Source organism: Rhizophagus irregularis, chromosome 20, assembly GCF_026210795.1.
Source record: "Rhizophagus irregularis chromosome 20, complete sequence".
Taxonomy (NCBI): Eukaryota; Fungi; Glomeromycota; class Glomeromycetes; order Glomerales; family Glomeraceae; genus Rhizophagus; species Rhizophagus irregularis.
The window spans coordinates 2,178,244-2,202,389 of record NC_089448.1 but is presented as its reverse complement, the minus strand read 5'-3'; the positions used below and the strand labels follow the sequence as shown (position 1 = coordinate 2,202,389).

Genomic DNA, 24,146 nt, shown 5'->3' with positions numbered 1-24,146 from the left:
AAGTGGTTGTACACCATAACCCAACTACCTTAGGGATAAGCATACGTTTCGGGAGTGACTATATATATTATGGTATCCTTCACCACCATCTATATTCTTTATTATGACCATCAGATCCTTTGCAAGAGTGGCTCCAGAGCACTTGTCAGACCAACTACTATATCTTCAAGACGGTGAATTTGAACCTGATGACTTATATTCAGGTACCTTAGCCAAGGCTCCACTTTCAAAGATATAACCTTGGGGTGGGTTCTCGTACGATGGGCCCCAGTCATCTATTTGCAACCCTTTAAAGCCGTTCGGTCAGCCCTCATAAACCTTCGCACGTTGCTTTCGCGGTGTGCAGTCAAGGATTATGGCCAGTGGGTGATAGAAAACTCTTTACCCACCTCTTTTAAAAATTCCAGTAAACATATTCTGATTATCTTTTGACTTTTAAGATCCGTTTTCCACTCAAAAAGATTCTAGTATGGAAACATTTTCTCTCAGTTAGGTCGGAGGCAACGTTATTATCCATAAAGCCTTTTGTTGTTCGTTCGTATGAACCGTCCCGTCATCTTTTTTGTTAAGAGAGTTTAGAACTCGGAAACAATTTTTTTGTTAGGTTAGGAGAGTTTTTTTATTAGTGGTTTTTTTGTTAGGAAAGTGTCCCCTTTTTATATTATTTTCTTATCATGTGATATAAGTCTTATTTATAGTCCATTGTGGATGACTAATAGTTGGTTTGATATATGAGTCATCTTTACTAACACTGATTTAGAGAATTAGTAATTTTAAATGGCATATGACTCTGATTTAGCGTGAAACCATTGCGTCACGTAGTAAAAATAGTTCAAACAATGGTAAATTTCCCATATCGGTTAGGGTATCCGATCAAAATCTCGACAGTCACTTGCACTAATAACACAAGATCGATAACAAAATCTCGACAAATTTTGTGATATGTGTTCTAATAAAATAATTTGTTGCAATATGTAATATTTAGTTTAAATGTGTTATAATTTTGTCGGGATTTGACTTTTCTCGCTCAAATGATTTTCGAGATTTCGTACCAAACCCATCGGTTAGTCTACAATCATTTTTGCCTTAAATACAGCGGAGAGTCAAACCTTAGAAATACAAATATGCATGATCGCATGATCAATATAATCCGTCGAAATAATGATTTTTTTTTAGTATAGATTTTCCTTTTTTTTTATTGTAGGGACTTTCAAGAAGTGCAAATAATGTAAATTTATAAGTAACTATCCTTTTTTCTTTATCTAATCAAACCATCGTAATAAAAGTCCCGTTATGACAAGTTATATACCCACGTCAATTTATAATTAGTTAAAATATTGTATGAAAATTTTTCAATGTCACAGTCATACGATACTACATTACATACAATGAATTATCAATGATCATCCGGAAACTCATTGACGACGTGTACTACATTAATGTCATAATAAGTGATTCTCTTTGTTATATTTTAATTTCTTGTTATATTTTTTTAAAAAAATGAGGTTGTCAAACATTACAAGTTGTACAAGTTGATCATACAATGAATTTGATCAATGATCATTCGGCAATTCGGCAATACGGGAATTATAATAGTAAGTGATTTTCATTACGTGATTCTGATGCAAACTTGCAAATTTATTAAAAAAATTTCAAAAAATTTCAAATATGGTAAAAGATTTTCTTTCAAAAAAAATTTAGTCGTGATAAGATTAGAAATATACATGCATGCAATAAAAGTATATATAACATGATGAAACAACTATGGATGGTTTTATTTATTTTTTCAAAATTTTAAAATTTTGTCAAAAGGTAACTTTTTGCTAAACAGAACCTTAAACATGTTTCGTACATAGAACTTCTCCTATAATAATATTCTTATAATACAATCTTATAATAAAACGATTAGTTCTAGTATCTCTCTCCAAATGATCCAAATTTAAATATGTTTAATATATTTCCAATCCTTCTAGAATATTAATTATCAATTGATGAAGAAGAGATATTCAATCTAATAATGGTACGGCGTCCTACGCAACGATCATTTTAAGTTTCTGCTGTACTATAATCCCTCACTTTGTGTTACTCATTATAAAGTGAAAAATATTTATTTAATATTAGTAGAAGATGTAATTTTCCTAGTGCTAACCTGTCTGACCGAGCGTCTACAATGTTGGTAGAGGAACATAATAATGTGATAAATTTATTGGGTCGATACTAAGGGTGCAAACTTCGATAATTTTCAAAGTTTAATATATTCGTCCAAAGTCGGAAAGTACCTCCTACATCGTGTACTAGGTCTGGACAGGTCTGAGTTTACATGTATCACAAACAACAACATAATTCTGTGAACATATGACTCAAAAATAAAGAATACTAAAAGTGAATTCGATGTGTCATGTGAAATGATCTACATAGAATACTGACGAAAAAAGTTCGTAATATTGTATATCGATTGATTATTGGATAAGAGAAATATAGTAAGATTATATTAAAATGAACATTTTCGTGTAACCATAGACTATTATAATCATTATAGGGCTGTAAAACATAAGCACAAGCACATGTTATCATATTAAATTGTCATTTTACCCATTTTACCGAGTTCTATAGTGATCAAGTGATATTTCGCGTGTATATTTTATCCTTTAATAACCACGTTTTTATTGCTAGACGGGCATATGTTATCATGATGATTATTTCATTTTTTTTCCAATTCCCCTTTCATTTAATTCATTCAATTAAATTAAATTACTATATAAAGTTAATTTTAAAATTTCTAAAATGAATAAGGTAGGAAGTTTAAAATTAATTACAATGTTTGAGCAATTATTCTTATTGTTTGAAAATCTTAATTTTTCACTATTATTTTAATTTAATAAAAATATATTAAAAAATAATTTAATTTTTAGCAATCAATGTCGATATCGATATCAATCATATCAATACCCCAATCAATAACCTGAAATCTCCTCAAAAATGATAAACCGATATAGATTTGTTATCGATTTTGATCTTTAAACTTCATTAAACTCTTAATTTCTTTTATTCATACGGATAGCCGATAACGGATATAATCTTATTTTGGAAAAGTATTTTAAATCAAGTCTCTTAATCAGATTGGTTGACCCCTAACATTTTACTGCGGTAATTAGAGTTTTATATAAAGGATTGTAATTCAAAAAAGTAAAACAATAATTATTAAAATTGTTAATAAGAATAAAATTAACGTTCTTTTACGTACATTCCTTCTTCCTTTTTTTTCCCTCCTAATCATATATTATAATCATTAAAACAAGATGAAGACGTTAAACTTATTAACTGAAAAGAAGTATACTTTTGGTCCTTTTAATTCACAAAAATATAAACCAAAAACAAATAAAGAAAAGTTACGCACAGAAAAACGTGAATTTTTAAAGGAATTTTCGACGAAATATGGGTATAATGGTAAAATAGATCAAATACGTGAAGAAGAATATCCACAATTAAGAAACGCAATTTATCTTGATCATACAGGCACTACAACATTCACTAAAAGTGCGTTAACAAATTTTAATAATGATCTATTAAGTAATCTTTACGGAAATCCTCATTCAAATTCTGCTAGTTCTCAGGCGAGTTCTATGCGAGTAGAAGGTGTACGTAGACGAATCCTTAAATATTTTAATGCTGATGAAAATGATTATAGTGTTATCTTCACTCAAAATGCTACGGCTGCTATTAAACTAACCGGTGAGATGTTTCCTTGGACGGGAAAGAGTACCTATAAATATTTAAGAGAATCTCATAATAGTATTAATGGATTAAGAAGATTTCTTGAAACAATCAACCCGAAAAATATTCAAGGTGTAACTGAAAATGATGTAGAAGAAATGATAAATAATCCACCAGTTAATGATGAATCTGAAGATGATGAAATTACTTATAATCTTTTCGCTTATCCAGCTCAATGTAACTTCTCTGGAATGAGATTTCCTTTAGATTGGATTAGTAAAATCAAGAAATTGGATACAAAAAAGTCAAAAAATTTAGTTTTATTAGATGCGGCTGCTTACGTTCCATCTGCACAACTTTCTTTAGCTGATAAAGAAACTTCACCAGATTTTATTTGCCTTAGTTTTTATAAAATGTTCGGATTTCCTACTGGATTAGGAGCCTTAATAATAAAATCAGAATTAAATCCTATATTAAGAAAAGGATATTTTGGTGGTGGTACTACTAATTCAGTTGTTTATGATAAAACATGGCAAGTATTCTCTGAAGATATTGCAACACGATACGAAGACGGGACCATTAATTTCTTAAATATTATAGCATTAGATCATGCATTTGATGCGTTTGAAAGGATTTATGGAAACATTAAAAATGTATCAAATCATGTGACTAGCTTAAATACATACCTCAGTAGAAATATGAGATCATTACATCATTGGAATGGAAAAAGTGTTTGTACGATAAATTCGGATAGGGATTTTTCAGATAGTGAAAAGCAAGGTGGTATATTAAGTTTTAACGTAAAACGTTCAGATGGTAGTTTTGTAGGATATGTTGAATTGGAAAAATTAGCAAATACTTATGGTATTCATATTAGATCTGGTGGTAATTGTAATCCTGGTAGTATTTCAAGATGGAATAATATTACTGCTGAGGAAGTTATACAGGATAGTGAAGAGAGAAAATGTAGTGATGATAAAGATATATACAAAGGGAAATTATATGGTGCAGCCCGTGTATCAATAGGTGCAATGACCACTATTGAGGATGTTTTAATCTGGCTAGATTTTTTCAAAAGACATTATGTTGAAATCAGGCCTGGAAAAACGGTTCATAATTTAAATTCTACTAAAATAACAAAAGAAACAAATCCTTCTAAATTCTTGAAGTATATGAATATTAGTAAATCACGCGAAAATTTGAGAACTTTCAAAGTATTTAAAGTTCAGAGATATGATAATACTAGTGGTAATGCTGTTTGAGATCATTGTACTTTCATTTTTTTTTAATATAATATTCTATTAATTATATCATTTAATATACTAATGTAATGTTTAATCCTAATAATCTGAGGCGGGACCCTTTTATTTTCAATTGTATCATTTTGCATACACTTAATCTCAATAAACTGAGGCAATACCTTTTAATTTGAAAAAAAAAGAAATTTTTTTGAGTAAAATAAAATGTGAAATAATTGATAATATAATTATTAATCAGAATACTGCATATATACGGTAGCGATTTAGTATCATTAAATGGGACCTCAGCAGGATTTTCGCCGAAGTCCTTTTCACAACCCATTTCGCCGCCGAAGGAATATTTCACTGAAGTGCCATTTCCTCGAGCGGACATTTCGCTATGGAATTTTTTAATTTTCATTTTTTTTTTCTTAGAGAAGATAAACGAATTATTTAATACATTAAATTAAGTCACGTTTGTTTAAAAAATGATAACAAAATGCATCATAAAATGAAATAGCTTAAAGAGAATTTGTACTTTGAGAACATTTTTATTTCCTTTGTATCGAATTGTTAATGATCAAGGAATATGTTAATCACTAACGAAATGTCCCTTCGGTGAAACTTCCCTTCGGTGAAATTGCTTCTGCAAAATGAACTTCGGCGAAACGTACCGTAACTCTCTAGGTGACTGAGATAGACAAAGCGCTTTTTATAGATAGTTGGCTCGGATAAAAAATTGTGTTACGTTCCGGAGTGAAATAAAAATTTATTTCTGGAAAAAGGGCTAAGCGTTAAATATAGGTTTTTATGTCGCACAGGCGTTGCATCGTACACGTGACTTTTAACGAAGGAATACTGTACATGCATTATTATGGGACCCGTTCACATTACCGACAATCATACTACCGACAATCATTTTACCGACACTCATATTCATATTACCGACAATCATATTACCGACAGGTACACTTTACCGACACTCATTTACCGACACCCAATTTTACCATCAACACTTACAGTATTTATTACTATTTCACTACCCACTTCAGTTATGAAAATTAAAATACATATTTAATATAAAAGAATTTACCATAATATGTAAAATAAAAAATTGATTACAGCAAATTTCAAAATATACGGGACACTTGAGAAATTTGATTGTCGGGTTGTCGGGTAGCCGGGTTACTCGGCAGTAGGTTATTTATTAGAAAAGTATAAATAAACCCGTGACATGAGTATAATAATAGTATATCAGATTATATAATCGTATTATATAAATAAATATAGTATAATAGTATATAACATGTAACAATTAATTACTTTACCTACTGCTGAGTAAACCGGCTACCCGACAACCCGACAATCAAATTCTCAAGTGTCCCATATATTTTGAATTTTGCTGTAAAAATAATTATTATTTTGTCGGTAAAATGATTGTCGGTAATATGATTGTCGGTAAAACGTACCTGTCGGTAAAGTGAGTGTCGGTAAAATGATTGTCGGTAATATAATTGTCGGTAATGTGAACCAGACCCTAGTTTAATTACATAATGTTTTACATCCATGTAGTATTATATAATACAGAAAATTATGCTCTGTTCAGTAAAATTATCGAAAATATCGCTACTGTTGGCCGTAGGTGCTTAGCATATTTCATAAATTTTATTTTTGTATTAGTTGCTTTGGCAACTTTTTATATTTCGCAAATAATAATGGGGTCTAGGCTAATCAGCATTGATAATAATTGGGAGAATCATTCTATCAGCCACAAGAATAGTGTTATTAAATAAGTAGTGCTACACTACGCCAAGAAAGAACCACCTAAGGATAAATGTAAAAGTCTTTATTCATTTTTCTTCTAGATTTATCTGTTTTAACTTATAACAAGTAATTTCGTAGTTAGGCTTTAGCGATTATGTAACATCAAATTTATTTGAAAATTTATAAATATATTTAATTTAATAGGATAATATTTCGTATAGCGCAAAAAATTCAAAAGGGACAATTTATATGAAAGATTTAAAGGGAGTAATAATAGTGTTAATTTTTTTAGTTTAATTAAGACAATAATACAGTGAATATAGTAATCAATGAAAAGTTCATATCATCTATAATGAAATTTTTTGAAAAAACAAGCTCTAGAAAAGAAATTGATTACAAAAATTATATGTTATTAAAATTTTTAAAGCAATTGATAGAAGAAAAAAGTTACAGGTTTTTTTCTTAACGTCATTTAAATATAAGGACGAAGATTATAATATTAAAATGGAAGCTATGAAGAAAGAGTTATATGAAGAATATCTTAATTTAGAAGTTATAGGGATAATATGGAATAATATACTAGTAGATGAATTTGATTTGAAATGGAATGATATCAACAATGGACAGTGGGCAAAAATCTAACATATATCACTAATAAGGTGGACTAGATCAATTAACAAATTTATTTGTTACGAGTACTATCTGTTACAATATGGAGTGGGCGCTTACATTCAAATTAATTAAGAATGGAATTTCAACTGATAAATTTACAACTAACGAGTTAGATACAAAAATACGAGCTTTTAGAATGAAAAACTTCCTTTAAACATTACCGATTTATGATATTTTATACAAAGTAAAGTATTTGGGATTAAATCTAACAAATGTGCGAGGTGTCGTTTATAATTACAGAGTGGTAGATATGGAATGAAGTTTTAGAAGTTTTAGATAGGCAGATAAATTGAAAGAGATTGTATGATACCATCTAAAATTATACACGGATATTCAATTATTAGAGAATTCTCAGATTCGGAAGTAAGAAAAGAAAGAACAAATATTATTCAAGTACAGCAGTATGTAATGAATTCTTGAAATACGATCTAAAGTTGCCGAGGTGTAGTGTCAAGGGATATTATGTAGGAAAAGTTACGTGACGATCAATTAGATGATGGATTGGAAGGTACAGTAAGTGATAGTAATGTGAGTAGACATAAAATAATTTAGAAAATGATCAAAAAATGAAATCATAAAAAAAGAATTTAAAATAGATAATGAAGTAGATTCTAGGAAAAGGTTCATTATATAGTAGGTAATTTGGTATCTGGGATGTCTTCATGAATGATTCGGGGAAAAGGATTCAGCAGAATGGCCTCTCGGAGAAATGGTTTCGGAGAAATAAACTTCAGCGAAATGTCCCTTCAGCGAGACTTTACTTCGGCGAAATGAACTTCGGCGAAACGTATCGTAACTCTCTGGGTGATCAATCGAGATTATTGAACATTTTGGATTGGGATGATCGATTTTCTTATTTTTTTTTATTACAGTAATACTAAAAAGAAATTGTTTACTTCTCTAAAGTAGTACTAAAAAGTGAAAAATTTCAGTTATGGTAAAATTTTTAAGAATTCAATAAACGATTTATTTTAAGATATCTGTTTGCCTGCTAATCACTTATACACTCCCGGCCAAAAAGTTTAGGACCACCCCTATGATCTGCAAATGATCTGCAATAAATAAACAATAACATATTTGTGTAACCTAAAATTTGTACCCTATGATAATCAATAAATAGTGAACGTCATGCATATCTTTTTTTTCGTTCTTTTATTTTTATTTTTTGCAAAATGGTCAAAACAAGAGAACTTTCGGATTTCGAACGCGGAAGAGTTATCGGTTTTTATGAAGCTGGTGACTCAGAACGAACAATTTCAGAAAAAACTGGTTATGGTAAAACCACAATTCATAATATTATATCAAAATATAAAAAAACAGGTGCTTTTAGTATTGCTTCTCGAAGTGGACGTCCAAAAAAATTAACTGAACGGGATAAACGTCATCTTAAAGTTATTGTTACTCAAAACCGACGTGAACCAGTAGAGAAAATAGTAAAAAATTTTGCCGAATCCACTGGAAAAGTAATATGTAAGAATACTATGAAAAATACATTATATAATATGGGATATCATAGTTGTACTGCTCTCAGAAAACCCAATGTCAGTGAGCGTAACCGAAAAATTCGTTTAAAGTGGGCTCGTGAAAGACGTTTATGGACTATAAATGATTGGAAAAAGGTAGTATGGAGCGATGAATCCAGGTTTACATTATTTCAAAATGATGGAAAAATACGAGTTTGGCGTCTTCAAGAAGAAAAATATAATATTAACTGCCTTGTTCCTACCATGAAGCATGGCGGAGGAGGTATTATGATGTGGGGGTGCTTCTCCTGGTATGGTTTAGGTCCATTGGTAAGAATAGATGGCCGTATTAATAGTGAAAGATATATTGAAGACATCCTTGGCTATCACGTGGTACCGTTTTTAGAGGAATTTGAAGAGGAAAATGGTGAATATTTTTTTCAACAAGATAACGCACCAATTCATACAAGTGCAAGAACGCGGAATTTTATTGAAGAAACGGAAATAATTTTGTTACCATGGCCAGGGCAAAGCCCTGACCTTAACCCCATCGAACACCTTTGGGACGAGCTTGAACGTCGTATTCGAGCCAAGCAAAAACATCCAAAAAATTTAGGGGAATTGGAGGCGCTTCTTCAAGAGTGCTGGTCAGAAATTCCATGTGAAGTTTATCAGAAGCTTGTTGAGAGCATGGTACGTCGAATTGAAGAGGTAATAAAAGCTCGTGGTTATCCCACAAGATATTAATTGACGTTTTTATTAAATTTTTATAAGGGTAAGTATTATAAATTAATGAGTTAATTTAATTTTTTTTAAAGAAAAATACCGATTTTTTATTAAAAACTTTAATATTATTAAAAGTATTTAATATTGCGAGATTTTGAGCTGGGTTTTTTACATTATATTATGTTTAATATGATGTTTAATAAATATAATTTACATATAATATATTATTATAAAAAAATTTTTTTTATTTATTAATAGTTTTAGTTTATTTTATTAAAAAAAGGGGTATAAAAATGTTACATATTAAATTTCAATAATTTATTATTATAATGAATTTAAATATTATTAAATTTGTTAATTAATTAGTAGAGAAAACGTATATGATCTTTATAGTTTAATAAAAAAAGTTATCGTTAAAAAATTCCATTTTTTCTATTATTTACCGGGTGGTCCTAAACTTTTTGGCCGGGAGTGTAATTACGTTTCCACCGTAATAAGTTAAAATATGTAAATTTACCAAAGGATTAGTCCATTCTTATGTAATGGGGAATTTTCTTTTTAGAAATTATATTATCCCGCTATGTTCCCAGACAACAAAGGTTTATAAGAATAATCGGTATCTTCACATTATGATTGTATTAAAATTATTAACGTATATCTCGTAAAAAGTATAATTTGATATTGATTTTTTGTGTTCTAAGTATGTTTTATTAAAATAGACTAGACATAATTTATATATTCTCGAGAGAATTTTTGTGATTAATGAATATAATGACTAAGGAAATCTAACAAATTTTAAAATTAAAAAACATTAATCTGATTAAAAATAATTTTTACATACTTCTCGTTAGGTCTATATTTATTAAAATATTTTATTTGCATTAACCTTATTTTAAATATAATGAATATGATAGTCATCGTCTTCCGACATCACGTTCATCATGATTATGATTATCTGCGTCACGTTTATATAAATCTTGTGATTCTGCTATTGGTTCCGCGTCACGTTTAAATACATCTTGTGGTTCTGCATTTGTGTAAGAATTCATTTTAGTAATTTGATATAAAAAAAAATTTTTTAAAAATTTATTTACTTGCTAAAGCAATAGTAAAGACGAAAATCAACAGTAAGTATTTTAATTGCATGATACAGATAATTTCTTTGAAGAAATTTCCACTTTCTTAAAGTGTTTATATAAGAAAATTTTTCTATAGTAACAAGTATTTCATGATTACATTTTTCATATTTATTATCAATTAAAGTGAAGTAAAGGAGACGTACAAGATTATTTTTCTACATTACGCCATGCTAAAATTTACAATTGAAGAGCAGAGCCACTTTAAGATTTGATGTCAATATTTATTTTGAACCGTAATCATTTGTAAAATTGTAAATAAAGAGTAATTTGCCACGTTTTTATACACTGCGCCATGTTACTTGAAACATGTTCAAAAGCTTTAATGACATTAACATTTTATGTTTATATTATTAGAATTGACAAATAATTCATTATGTTAAGTACTATATATAATTTGTAACATAATTTTAGAGCGTATTTTGTTCAATTAACTAATTTATTGGTCAAATTTATAATGATTCCAAAAAAAGGACAAACCTTTTTTTTTTTAATGGTGGTTAAAATACTCTACATATTTCTTATTAAATTTATATTTAATGAAAAACTTTATCTACATGTTAAATGTTGCACTATTGCTTATTTTAAATGTAATAAAATATCACTCAATACCTTTCAGGCATCACAATTACCATAATTTTGTGGTTCCTTACAATCTTCCAATAAGTGAACATCACTGCCTGTACTAGTCGGTTAATAAGCCGTTAATTAAACGAGTCCCAGAAAGAGTAATATATATTAGACAAATATATTATTCGGATATACAATAATCATGTTATTTTAAATAGTTTTATTGACTAGTTCAATCGTAACTTATAATTAAAAAATTTATCGTTATGGGTAAATTAATTAGATATCTCAAATTAATTTTCTCATCTTCAGTAGTCCTTCATTTCGGAAAATGATTTTTTCGATTTTATAGATGTAGTGACTAAATTATTAGAATATTTTAGAGGCCGCAGTTTTATATTTATTTTTAGTACTTCAGTTAGTTTTATTTTCTTATAGTTTATTTTTAACGGATTATTAGTTATGGTTCTAGGTATGTCCACATGACCATAATCTGGAAGATAGGATTGGTTGATCAGCTAAAATAGTAATAAATATAGCGCGAGTTGGAACTCGGGATAATTTTATCAATTTGTATTTAAACTTTTTTATTACTAATAAATATATGTTAGCCCATTAATTACACCTCTGACTAGGTCTGGTGGTAAAGAAAATATGTTTACTAATTTCTTGCAGGTAATACTGCGGGACCTATCTGGCAGTGTCAATTTCCTTTATCGTAGTCTATTGTCGGAACTGTTATCAATTGTATTAACAAGTTGTTCTACGAGATAAAATTGTAACGTATCAATTCTGGAATATATCCGGATAACGCCAATCTGATCATTTTCACGGATGCTTTAACGGTCACTTAACATATAAAACTTAATAGTAATTTTATGATAATTTTATCTTAATATATTCATTTTATTTTATTTAGTAACTAGCAGTTGTTTCGCACCATTATGGTCGAATTTAGCTAATCAAACAAATTAAAAATGGGAGAATTCTTAGCTATTAGTAATTAATACACTACATATCATGACGCTTCAGGATTTAATCGGAAAAAAGACCTACGAAAAAAAAGGAAATAAAATTATTTAGACTTTTTTTTTTGTATATTAAAAACATTACTATCCAACGATTTTTGGCCAAAACCTATAAATTTAAAAAAAAAATCAAGAAGTAAGCTTTGCAATTACTTTTTCTTAATTTCGATAGTCTAGAAAATGTCCGAATATACAAAATAAAGAATAGAAAATGTTAATAAGTGTTTCTTTAAAGAATTTCGAAAAAAGCTGATTCAAAGTTAAAATAATTTTGGAATTTACTTTACGTTCACTCTCAGGAGAAACCATAAACTATTTCCTTTAGTAAAAAAAAAAAATGTTCCAAAAGTAGTAATTATTATTTTAGCATATTGGACATTGGTGGTCGAGAGACTCACCAAAATTATTACAAAAATGAAATAGAGAAAATGTAATGAATACTTTTTTTTTAAAAAAAAAAGATAAAATTTCAAGTTAACACTTCAAAACTCACTTTTTTTTTACGTATCACATAAGCAATAATATTTTTAAATAAAAAAAATTAAAAGTATAATTAATACTTTAAAACTTTATAATCCACTGTCCAAAAAAAGCTGATTAAAGCCAAATGCTTATGAAAAAGAGAAGGAGTTTCCTTAAAAATATAAAAAATGTTGTCCGAGTAGTCCAAAAAAAGCAAAACATATTAAAATGGAAAGTATAATGCTTTCTTTGACAAAAAATAATGGAAATGGCATATACAGTACTTTACTATTTGAAATGCTCTTAAAGTCGAAATATATAAATGGTTAAAAATTCGATTCGGATATTTATCTTAGTTTATGGATATAAATAAAATAAAAATGAAATAATTATACGTTCTACGACCGACTGGAATTAATGAAACATAATTCAGCAGCATATTATATCACGATTCGAATTCTATTTTCTAAATTGGTATTCCTAGAAATTACGGTTAAGTTTGGCAGAAACCAACTTGCTGATGGATACAAAGTCAGTTTCTAAAAGAAGGTGGTCGTAAACTCAAACCTGACCAACCTGACCTTGGAGATTAACTTTCGTATTATTTGGATCTTTCAATATTTCGAATTACAACCAATTTAAGTATATTTTAAAATAATTGCTAAAAAAAGTTACAGTTTAATCAAATTATGTGAATAATATCAATTAGAACTTTTTTCAGCATTTTGACTTTGGCATTTCAGCATTTCGGAAATTTTACAACGGTGAATAATGGCCAGGAAATGACGTGATCTCGGAAAATCAATTTTAATTTCGGAATTTTGACCAAAATTATTAAAAAATTTAATTAACCGTTAATTAATCAAATTATAATTGACCATTAATTTTCCATCCCTAATTGTACAGTACTTATATTATTACCCAGTCTCAAAATTATGCACATCCTTCAGACTTTTTGCTCGTAAAAAGGAGGTGCTTAATTTCAAGATTGTAATCAAATGGACTTTATACATACACCATTAAAAATCATCCAAGTATAAATTAATTTATTAAACATAAGAATTTTATTTGAAATAATGTAGAAATGCTAAAATTTTTTAATATTCATTTTTCTGCAACCGAATATCCAACAATCTAAATTTAATTTATAAAATGATAATTATGAATAACGAATTTTTTTTTTTTGTAGTTCGACCTAAATTATTTACTACTACTATTATTATTTTACAAATCTTCATGCCTTGGTGGTTCCTCGTGTGGAGGTGGAACGTGACTATCAGCATACAATTTAGTAGTTATCGGATTAATGATAGATTGTAATTCTTCCCGTTTTTCATCAAAATCATCCTTGATCGCAGAATTTGAATGATCATTCAACCAATCGTCATTGCTTATTTTCTTATCAAGTTCAAGTTTTCCGTCATCAGAAGTTTGATTTTTGATTGTGTATGCAAAACTTTCAAGTTGATTTTTAGCTTCTATTCGTTCCTTTTGAATATTATCCTCTTCAGCATATTGTTCGGCTTCTTCAACCATACGATCAATTTCTTCTTGAGAAAGACGACCTTTATAGTTTGTAATTGTAATCGATTCAATTTTCCTGTACCTATATCTTTTGCATATACTTTTATTATACTATCGGGATCAATTTCAAACGTAACCTCGATTTGCGGTATACAGTCGCGTCCGAAAGTGTTGCCCGATTACTTACAGATGAAGGCCATAATTATTAAGTCACTATGATCATCTCGGCATCCAGTGATCAGAATTCGACAAACAAAGGCTCATTGGATTCATCTCGTCAAGACGAAGTGAATGGTGGTTGGCCTATATCTCTAGGATCAATAGATGCCAAGATATAACTTAAAACATTCTTTACCTGAAAATTTTTCGAAACTCTAAATTTCACGAAATTGGGAATATCTCACTATCCAGTGATTCTATTCTGACAAACAAAGACTCATTGGATTTGTCTCATTGATACACGTCGAATGGTGGCCAGTTCATACATGTAGCATCATTATATCTCAGGATAAAGGCCAAACCATCAAAAAAATGTTTTAAGGTACACCTTAGTATCTATTAACCCTAGAGATATGAGACATTCACCATTCAACTCATCTTGACGAGACGAATCCAATGAGCCTTTGTTCATCGAATTCTGATCACTGGATGCCAAGATAATCACAGGTTTCCAGATGATTATATCCTTTATCTTTAGGCCAAAAATAAGCTAAAATTAAATAAAATTGCAACTACTAATTTTCCAACAAATTTATTTGGTTTAAACCAAGTAGAGAACATTTAAAAATGAACCAATATATTATCCAGAAGTGTGTCCCTCTCCCAAGAGCTGTAGGCGAATTTAAAGCTATATTAAAGAAAAAATAAAAATTTAAATAGTTCTGTTTTTGAGAAGGTTGCCACCCTGGCATTATGAAAATTTGATTTAGTATGAGAAACAAACTAGGTATGAATATTTTACTAATGTATACACTAGTGAAAAAATACAGATATTTTTGCTTTTGTCTTCATTTTCAAATCGGGCGTCACTTTCGGACGCGACTGTACCTCGTGGTGCAGGCAGTATACCTGTTAATTCGAAGTTTTCGAACTTGCCGAGTAAGTTGTTGTCTTTAGTCATAAAACGTTCTTCTTCGTAAACTTGAATTAATACAGTAGGTTGGTTATCCGCGGCGGTAGAGAAAATTTGTGACTTCTTAGTAGGAATTACAGTGTCACGAGGAATTAATTTTGTCATAACGCCACCAGTTGTTTCAATACCGAGTGTAAGAAGACAAATGTCTAATAAATTGAATATCATTGGTATATCCGTATATCTCCGGAAAGAATACCTCCTTGTATGGCGGCACCATATGCAACTGCTTCATCAGGATTAATATCTTTGAAAGTTTTCTTACCACTAAAGAATTCTTCAAGGAGTTGTTGAACTTTGGGAATACGTGTGAAACCACCAACGAGTACAATATCGTGCACATCCTTCTTATCAACATTTGCATCTTTCAACACTTGTTCAACGAACTTTAATGTTTTAAGGAAGAGATCATTGTTAAGTTCTTCAAATTTGGCACGGGTCAAAATTTCGGAAAAATATTTACCATCATGAAATGATTCAATTTCGATATGAGTTGACATTTGAGAAGATAATGTACGCTTGGCTTTTTCAACTTCACGTTTTAATTTATCCATAGCTTTTAAATCTTGTGAAACGTCTACCTTATTTTTCTTTTTATAAAGTTTAACGAAGTAGTCAATAACTCGGTTGTCGAAGTCTTCACCTCCCAAATGTGTATCGCCGGCAGTTGCCAATACTTCAAAAACACCATCATCGATTGACAAGAGAGAAACATCAAAGGTACCACCACCAAGATCATAGACAAGAATCTGACGTTCCCCATCGGATTTATAAAGATCATATGCAATTGCAGCCTCCGTAGGTTCATTTACAATACGAAGGACATTAAGTCCAGCAATTACGCCAGCATATTTTGTGGCTTGTCTTTGAGCGTCATTAAAGTAAGCTGGGACTGTAACTACTGCATGTGTAACTTTCTTGCCTAAATACGATTTTGCAATTTCTTTCATTTTACCAAGAATCATAGCCGAAATTTCTTCAGGAGTAAATATTCTTTCTTCGCTTTTTACAGTGATTTGAATAACAGGTTTACCATCTTTGTCAATGACCTTGAATGGAAACTGCTTAATATCTTGTTGAACCTCTTTATCGCTAAAGCGACGACCAATTAGTCGCTTAAAACCAAAAATGGTGTTCTTAGAGTTATTTGAATATTGATTCTTTGCCGCATCGCCAATTAAACGTTCATCATCGGTGAAGGCAACATAAGAAGGCGTGATACGGTTACCCTGATCATTGGTCAATATCTCAACTCTTCCGTTCACGTATACTCCAACACAAGAATAAGTTGTTCCTAAATCTATACCGATAACTGACGATATAATATTAGAACTTATAAGTTTCAAAAGAACAATATTCAGCAATTAATTTTATACCTGTTCCAACGTCAGATTCATCAATTACAATAACTTTTGCAATAAGAATAGTTATTAACAGTGAACATAACAATGCAATAAATTTAAAGAAAGTAGCTTTCTTCATTTTTAAAATGTTCAAGAATTATCGATAATAGACAGCTACAATAGAAGTTTTTAACCGGATAATTACGTCAAAAGAAATAGATAAAAAGTAATAAAAATAACGTTGGCATTATTCTATTGGTTGGCAGATTTGTTATGATGTAATTTAAACTGATTTATGTAACTAATGATTGATTAAAAATCATTGATCAACCGATAAATCATTTTAATTTCCACTTGGTTAATTTTAATTGGTCATTATATGACAAATGACTTTTTTTTATTTCACAAAGTTAACGAGGTTACAGTACAAATTACAGACTTTAAAACTAAAACCGAAAGTAATTCGCAAACCACTACGAAGGCGATGTCACCTTTGGTGGTAAAAATGGAACGGGAAACGTGGGTTCTGAGAAGAGTAAATATATTCGAGATGATTCCCGAGATTATTTAATTGTTTTCTATCCAATATTTATATATAGCAAAATTTTTTTATTAAAGATTGACATTTATTAATTACAATTAGCTAAAGATTAATTAATAACTAATTAATATAAGGGCATCCGCTCTAGAAAAATACAGCTTAGTTGTATCTATACAATATGTTTTTGCGCTCATTAAAAAAACTAATCGTTTTTTTTTACAATGTATACTTTCAAAATAAAGTTTCCTTCGCGTCATCATGTAAAAAAATTAATCAAAAGCACGCGCAAACACAATCAAGAAATCCAAATCAGTGATGAAGGTTCTTTTATCTTTTTTTTTTTTCGGTTCTTTTTGTTCTTTTTGGTTTTTTCAATAATGCCAAGTTGACCATATGGTACATCTAGAAGAAATAAATATAATAAAAATTTAAGATATATATATAAAAAAAATATGAGCAAAAATTCGCACATACCACTCGTAACTTCAACAACAATTCCTTCGGATACTACAAAAATCCATGACGCTCCCGGGTCATTTACAAGCCCCTTTGCCTTTCTTTCCGCTATTTTATTATAATCACCACGTAACCATAACAAGCCGCTCATAGCATCCAAGTCAAACAAGCGGCCGAAGCAATCCATAAAAAGAATTCCATCGTAGCGCTCCCCAATGACAATGATATGTTCAAATCCGTAATACCCAACTTCTTCAATATAACCATCGAGTCCTTTCACATAGCCGATATCATCGTCTTGATCTTGAACTTCGAGCTTATATCTAATTGAGGTTGCTACGGAGTTACGGTTTGGTTTGGTAATTGTGTCAACTACCATGGGATGGCTTTTTCTACTAAGCCCATTCGTATCATTGTTGATATTACATGTTTGCACAGAGCACATGGAGGTTTTATTTTTAGATCCGGAGTCTTTAACGACACTGTGCGGGTAAACAACATGACATGGTGTTTTCGGGTTCTTATTAGTCCATGTAGAGCCCTCAAAGGTACCGACTCTGAGCAGTGGCCCCAAATTTGGGATAAGTTCTCGTATATTTCCCGAACATTCAAACTGCACCATTTGATCGCCGACATCGTCTCTACTCTTGATGTCGCTATTAATCTGTTGATCTCTTTCGTTTCTGTTTCGTATGGTCCACTGCGGATTGACGATCCGAACATGAACATTGCGGTCTTCCATTTTTTTACCGAAATCGTTAAATTCAGCGTTGATGGGCGGCTTATCAGGTTCGGTTCCATCATAATGACTTGTTGGGCCAGGACCTTCAACATAAAGCCAAGGAATCTTATCTTGCTTTTGAATACAATCCTCTCGAAGGAGGCCGTCTTTGTGATCTTCATGATGTAATGCGTCCAAAACAAACATATTACATCCCACACTGTTATCATTATAATCGGACGGCAGAATGGAGGATGTACCATAAGACCCGTGGTACCGAGCGACAATATGATCCCCTGAGTCCTAAATAAAATATGATGAATAAATAAATAAATTTACTTTTTCGAAATAATACAAAAGTACAAAAATTAAGAAACCTGGGTGTCACAAACTTTTCGACCAAGTCTCTCGTTCATTTTTCTCTTATGTTATTCGACCAGAAAAATGCGAGAGGACTTATTTCAGAAACGACAATTTATTCGTTAAGTTTATTTGTATAACTATTTACTCGTGAGTAACGATTTATGCTTACTTTGGAATGTTTCTTGGATTATTCATAAAAACCAAACAAGATTGTTCAATGAATTGTCTTTAACGATAAGTGGCATTAACGATTATGTTGGCGTAATAAAACTTGTCTACAGAATTACATCATGATAACCTCATAAAAAAAAATTTTGAATCATAATTACATCAGGATATCCTCATAAAAAAAATTTTGAATCATAATTACATCATGAATCCTCATAAAAAATTTTCAATCATGATTTATACCGGTTTAATATAATATATCATTAACCCCACTTTATGTGACTACAAAAATTTTGTTATACAGTTCAATATCTAAGCCACCGAAATATGTCTTAATGTTCCCTTAATAGGCAAAGTTACACGGGAAACTGCGTTCTGTCGACATTAATTGTCTGATTCTAGGAAAGCCATTCCCCTCTTTGAGGGGAGTGCGTAGAACCCAGAAATATAATCTCTATCAAAATTAAAAGAAAACGAAACAATTGGCGAAGTATTAATAAAGCTGAAAAGGATTTATTTCGAAACTGGTGGCTAGGGTTGGATTAGTCCGGTCCGCTCCGGTCCCAAAAAGACCGGTCTTTTCAGCCAGGACCAGACCGGACGTGTCTTTTGGCCGGTCCTTAAAATTTTTTAAATTATCTTATTAATAGCGGTATTGTTGGGTTGATCAACGAGATAATAATTGACATTAATTTATTATTTATTATCAGTTACCTTGTTATCATTGTAAACTAAGTATGACCCAAATATATAAAAAATACTGACTATCAAAAATATGAAAAAAAATTGCAACGGGAATAAAAATAAATTATCAAATTGATGCTGATCATGTAACACAAAATACTTGCATATCGTACTTTAGCATCAAAAATGATATTGATATTACAAAATACCAACATATGAAAATTTGATATTTCGAAATGAAAACTTTATTAATAATATATAATTTAACATTTTTATATTACAGCTGTTTTCATAAGACCTGGGATCCGCCGATCCGCCGATCCGGTATTTTTAGCTGGGCACGTGATCCTGATTTGATAGTTTGATTTGTTAAAATAAATAGCAACTGAACCGGATCGGTGGGTCGGCGGTCGGGTTCAAAAATTTATTTTGTCCCAGGTCTTATGAAAACAGCTGTAAATGATAGATTTCATATAATCGTCCCGGTCCGGACCGGTCCTCAAATCTCGGACTGAAGACCGTGAAGACCGGTCCCAAGACCGATACAAGACCGGTCTTTGCTGGGACCGATCCAACCCTACTGTTGGCTCAAGTGATTTAGATTATGGCGTACCAATCTCCATGTAGTTGTTAAAATAGAAGGTTAGTGTTAACTTTTTGTTTACGTTGAAAATACTGTATGTTTAATATTGTAAAAACATCTACAAAACTTTAAATAAACCATAACCAGCTCGGGCACGTGATATAAAGTGTGGCGTCTAAATTTGATTGGTTGATCTTGTGTAACATTTTGAAAAAAAAATAAATTAAATTTTTTTTTTATTATATTTTTATTGAACAATACAGAAAAATTTGAAATGAAAAATTTTTTTTCTTTGTTTTTACCTAACTAAAAATATACAAGTTTGTGCTATTTATACAAAAAACGCCAAAATATATAAAATTATTATATAGGTAAATACTTTAAGAAAATTATCATTTATCGCGTATGCGATTCATCGCTAGTATCCATTTGTCATGTGATATGTCACGTGATATGAAGTAGATTATCAAATCTCTTCCCACGCTTTCTTTTTATCCTTAAACTTTTTTTATACTTCCCACGAAACTTTTTTATCTTTCTCACGAAACTTTTTTTCCCTCCTTTAGCATTTTAACCGACACAAGTATTTATAAAGTTATTCCATTCATTTTTACTCTTTTTATCTAACTATTCCTTATAAAAACACTGATATTTTTACCCGTAACCTACTACCTTAATTACAACAACACCACTTCTAATATGAATGTAAATGAACGAGCTTATACTGACGCTACTGACAGTACTGGCGATACTGATGGATCATCAAACTTATTAGCAGCTGCAGGTATCTTTGCTATGAAATATGTTGTTTTGAATTCATGTTAGTATTAGAGTTAGGATTAGGGTTAGGTTAGGGTTAGGGTCTGGTTAGGATTAGGGTTAGGGTTAGGTATTGGTTAGGATTAGGGTTAGGGTTAGGGTCTGGTTAGGATTAGGGTTAGGGTTAGGGTCTGGTTAGAGGGTTAGGATCTGGTTAGGATTAGGGTTAGGGTTAGGATTAGTTAGGGTTAGTGTTTGGGTTAGAGAGGATTACAGTTTAGTGTTAAGATTTCGTCATATTTACTAACATTTTTATTATTTATTTTGCGATAATATAATACTGACGAATTTGTATCAAGTTTATGTTTATTTGATCAAAACAATAATGATTATTGTGAGGAAAGATTAACAGTTCTTGAACAAAGAATTGTTTATGGTAAATTACATGGTGTATATAAGAAAGCCTTAAATAAAGCTTTACAAACAACTTCTAAATCGGAACAGCTTATCAGTTTACTACAAGAATTTGCAGATGATAAAAATGATGATGATGAAACGGACTCTGAAGAATTTTATCAATATGATGACACAAGTGACAAGGAGAATTTCGATCCATCAATACCATTGTTACAGAAATGGCGTGGAAAAGGGAGACCATTGGGTACGAAAAATTTAAGTCAACATGTGAAATATCTAGTTCTAAAACAAAAACACAACGTCGATGTAAAAAATGTGGGAAAGTTGGGCATTATCAAAAGAATTGCAAAGAACAATGAATGGATGACTAATTCATTAATATTATTATAATGTATAATTAATGTACTATTTGCTGTAATAATGTGTATAATAATATATTGTTTTTTTTCGCTATGCTAATAAATAATAATTGTTCGAACATGTAAATATATCAATCACGTGAAATTGTTTATCATGTAATATTTTGGGTGTGGCGATATTTCGCTATGGCGATAAAAAACAAAATCCATACTTTAATACTTATTAAAACAAACTTTAAAAAGTTCAAAGAAACGTAAAATATTAATATTTAAAGACAGTATTTATATAATATAGGTTTCCAAGGTTTCCAAAAACTAAAATGTATAAAGAAATAGGTGGACGCGAGAAAAAAATATTTATTTATATTGCATCAAACACAGCCACATCACGAATCATGTGCCTGAGCTTTTTTTGTTGGTTACACTCAAACAATGGTGATGATATTTTATAATATTTTTTAATAAAATTTTAGCTTATTATTTATTTTTATATTACATCATATGGTAACCGAATGTGGCACGGTCATATATTAAAGAAATGTGTTACGTCATTTATAATAACGTAATAAAGTGGATTTTGTCAATTATTTAAATAATAATGAATATTTTGCCATTTTGAGGTTCTTTTTGTTTTAATTGTTATAAATATTTGATTTATCGTTTCCTCGTCATCAGATAACAAATTTCAAAAAAAAGAAAAATCGACTAAAAGATTCAAAAAAATAAAAAAATAGTTTCTAAATAAACCTAGAACTGACCAAGAAACATCAAAACTAGTCGTCATTATAATCGATATATAAAATTTAAAATTACTACGTAACACCAGTGGTGTTCAGCACCAGTGTCACGTGTTTCTATTTGTTATTGCGTCACTCATCAGATTTATTAGTTTATTTTTTGTTTTTTTTACGCGATTTTATTTTTTTTGTAGTTGCTTCCTTTGCTTTCAGTAAGTTATACATATTTTTTAACGTTGTGTATGTCTTTTTTCCTTTATTAATATTAACTATTCTCTCTTCTTTTCGTTCCACTTTGTCACTTCTGCTTTCATTTCGTTCTTTCACCTCCATTTCATTCCACTTCATCACTTCTACCTCCATTTCGTTCCACTTCACCACTTCGTCACTATTTGTAAGTAGTTCTTTCCACATTTTAACGGCTTTAAAACTTTGGCACCAGTATCCTTATAAATAGTAAGTTCATTTTTGGTCTTTTGGGATTGGGACTTAATTTTCTTTAACTAACTATATATCTTTCTTTTTTTGGTCGGACTTTCACTTCTTTTTTGGGCTTTATGGTTTTTTTTCTTTCCTATTATGCCTATTGTTTCTTTCTTTACCATTTCATCTCCTATCATTCTTTTACCATCTCCATTTCGTTCCACATTATTTTTTCATCTCTATTTCATCCTATATCATTTTTTCATTACAATTTTGTTCTGTATCATCATTTCATTCCATTTCGTCTTTATCATTTTTTTCTATCCCCATTTCGTTCTATATCACGTTTTCATCATCATTTCAATCCATACCGTTCCTTTAATCACCTTTTTGTCTCCTATTTTTCTATCATCATTTCATTTTATATTGCTTTTCATCATCATTTCATCCCATATATACTGTTCTTTCATTGCTATTTCGTCTGAATCATCTCCTATTATTCTTTTCCATTACCATTTCGGTTTATATCACTTCATCATTATAATTTCGTCCTCATACCATTCCTTTCATCACCATTTCGTTCTATATCACTTTATAATTTTCTTTCATCACCATCATGTCCTATATCATTTTTTCTCTATCATCACTTCATTCTATATTGCTTTTTCTTCATCATTTCATCCTATACTTTTCTTTTCATTGTTATTTCGTCTCCTATTGTTCTTTTTCCATTATCATTTCATCCTATTCTTATTACTATTTTTGTTCTTTCTTATTCCTTATACTCTTTTTGCCATTATTATTTATTTGACTGGGGTGTTCTTAAAAATTAAAGGTGTACGCAATTTTTTATTTTTTAGTCGGTCGTATAAAAAAATTACACAAATAAAATAATTAAGTTTCATTAATTAATTATAATCACATGATACTGGTGCTGACCACCAGTGGTGGTAAATAGCAAACTTCTATAAAATTTTATTTAAAAAATTTGATTTCGAATTTATCATTTACGCCATACTTTTTATGTGATCTACCATCCATCAAATACACCATATAAGCCAACTTAACAATTTCAATTCTGGGAATAAAATTGACTTAAAGGTATGAATACGAAAGGAAAAATACCAATTTGGTTTAAAGATATTGAAAAGAAGTATTAGAAG

The 24,146-nt window shown here is 30.2% G+C and overlaps 4 protein-coding genes across 4 annotated transcripts; 1 reads left to right on the top strand and 3 right to left on the bottom strand.

Moving 5' to 3' along the window:
- Nucleotides 1-3,299: 3,299 nt before the first annotated feature.
- Nucleotides 3,300-4,976, top strand: OCT59_013069 (uncharacterized protein; the record flags this gene model as incomplete). Its single annotated transcript, XM_025315958.2, has 1 exon — nucleotides 3,300-4,976. One exon carries the CDS (start codon nucleotides 3,300-3,302, stop codon nucleotides 4,974-4,976), a length of 1,677 nt encoding a protein of 558 aa, XP_025181572.1.
- A 9,021-nt stretch (nucleotides 4,977-13,997) lies between these two features.
- Nucleotides 13,998-16,911, bottom strand: OCT59_013068 (uncharacterized protein; the record flags this gene model as incomplete). Its single annotated transcript, XM_066140581.1, has 4 exons — nucleotides 13,998-14,338; nucleotides 15,345-15,578; nucleotides 15,629-16,729; nucleotides 16,806-16,911. 4 exons carry the CDS (start codon nucleotides 16,909-16,911, stop codon nucleotides 13,998-14,000), a joined length of 1,782 nt encoding a protein of 593 aa, XP_066001457.1.
- A 697-nt stretch (nucleotides 16,912-17,608) lies between these two features.
- On the bottom strand, nucleotides 17,609-18,906 carry OCT59_013067 (uncharacterized protein; the record flags this gene model as incomplete). Its single annotated transcript, XM_066140580.1, has 3 exons — nucleotides 17,609-17,715; nucleotides 17,788-18,793; nucleotides 18,868-18,906. The coding sequence occupies 3 exons, from the start codon at nucleotides 18,904-18,906 to the stop codon at nucleotides 17,609-17,611; spliced, it is 1,152 nt and encodes a 383-aa protein (XP_066001456.1).
- Nucleotides 18,907-22,713: 3,807 nt separating this feature from the next.
- OCT59_013066 (uncharacterized protein) lies at nucleotides 22,714-22,974 on the bottom strand (the record flags this gene model as incomplete). Its single annotated transcript, XM_066140579.1, has 1 exon — nucleotides 22,714-22,974. One exon carries the CDS (start codon nucleotides 22,972-22,974, stop codon nucleotides 22,714-22,716), a length of 261 nt encoding a protein of 86 aa, XP_066001455.1.
- Nucleotides 22,975-24,146: the final 1,172 nt, after the last annotated feature.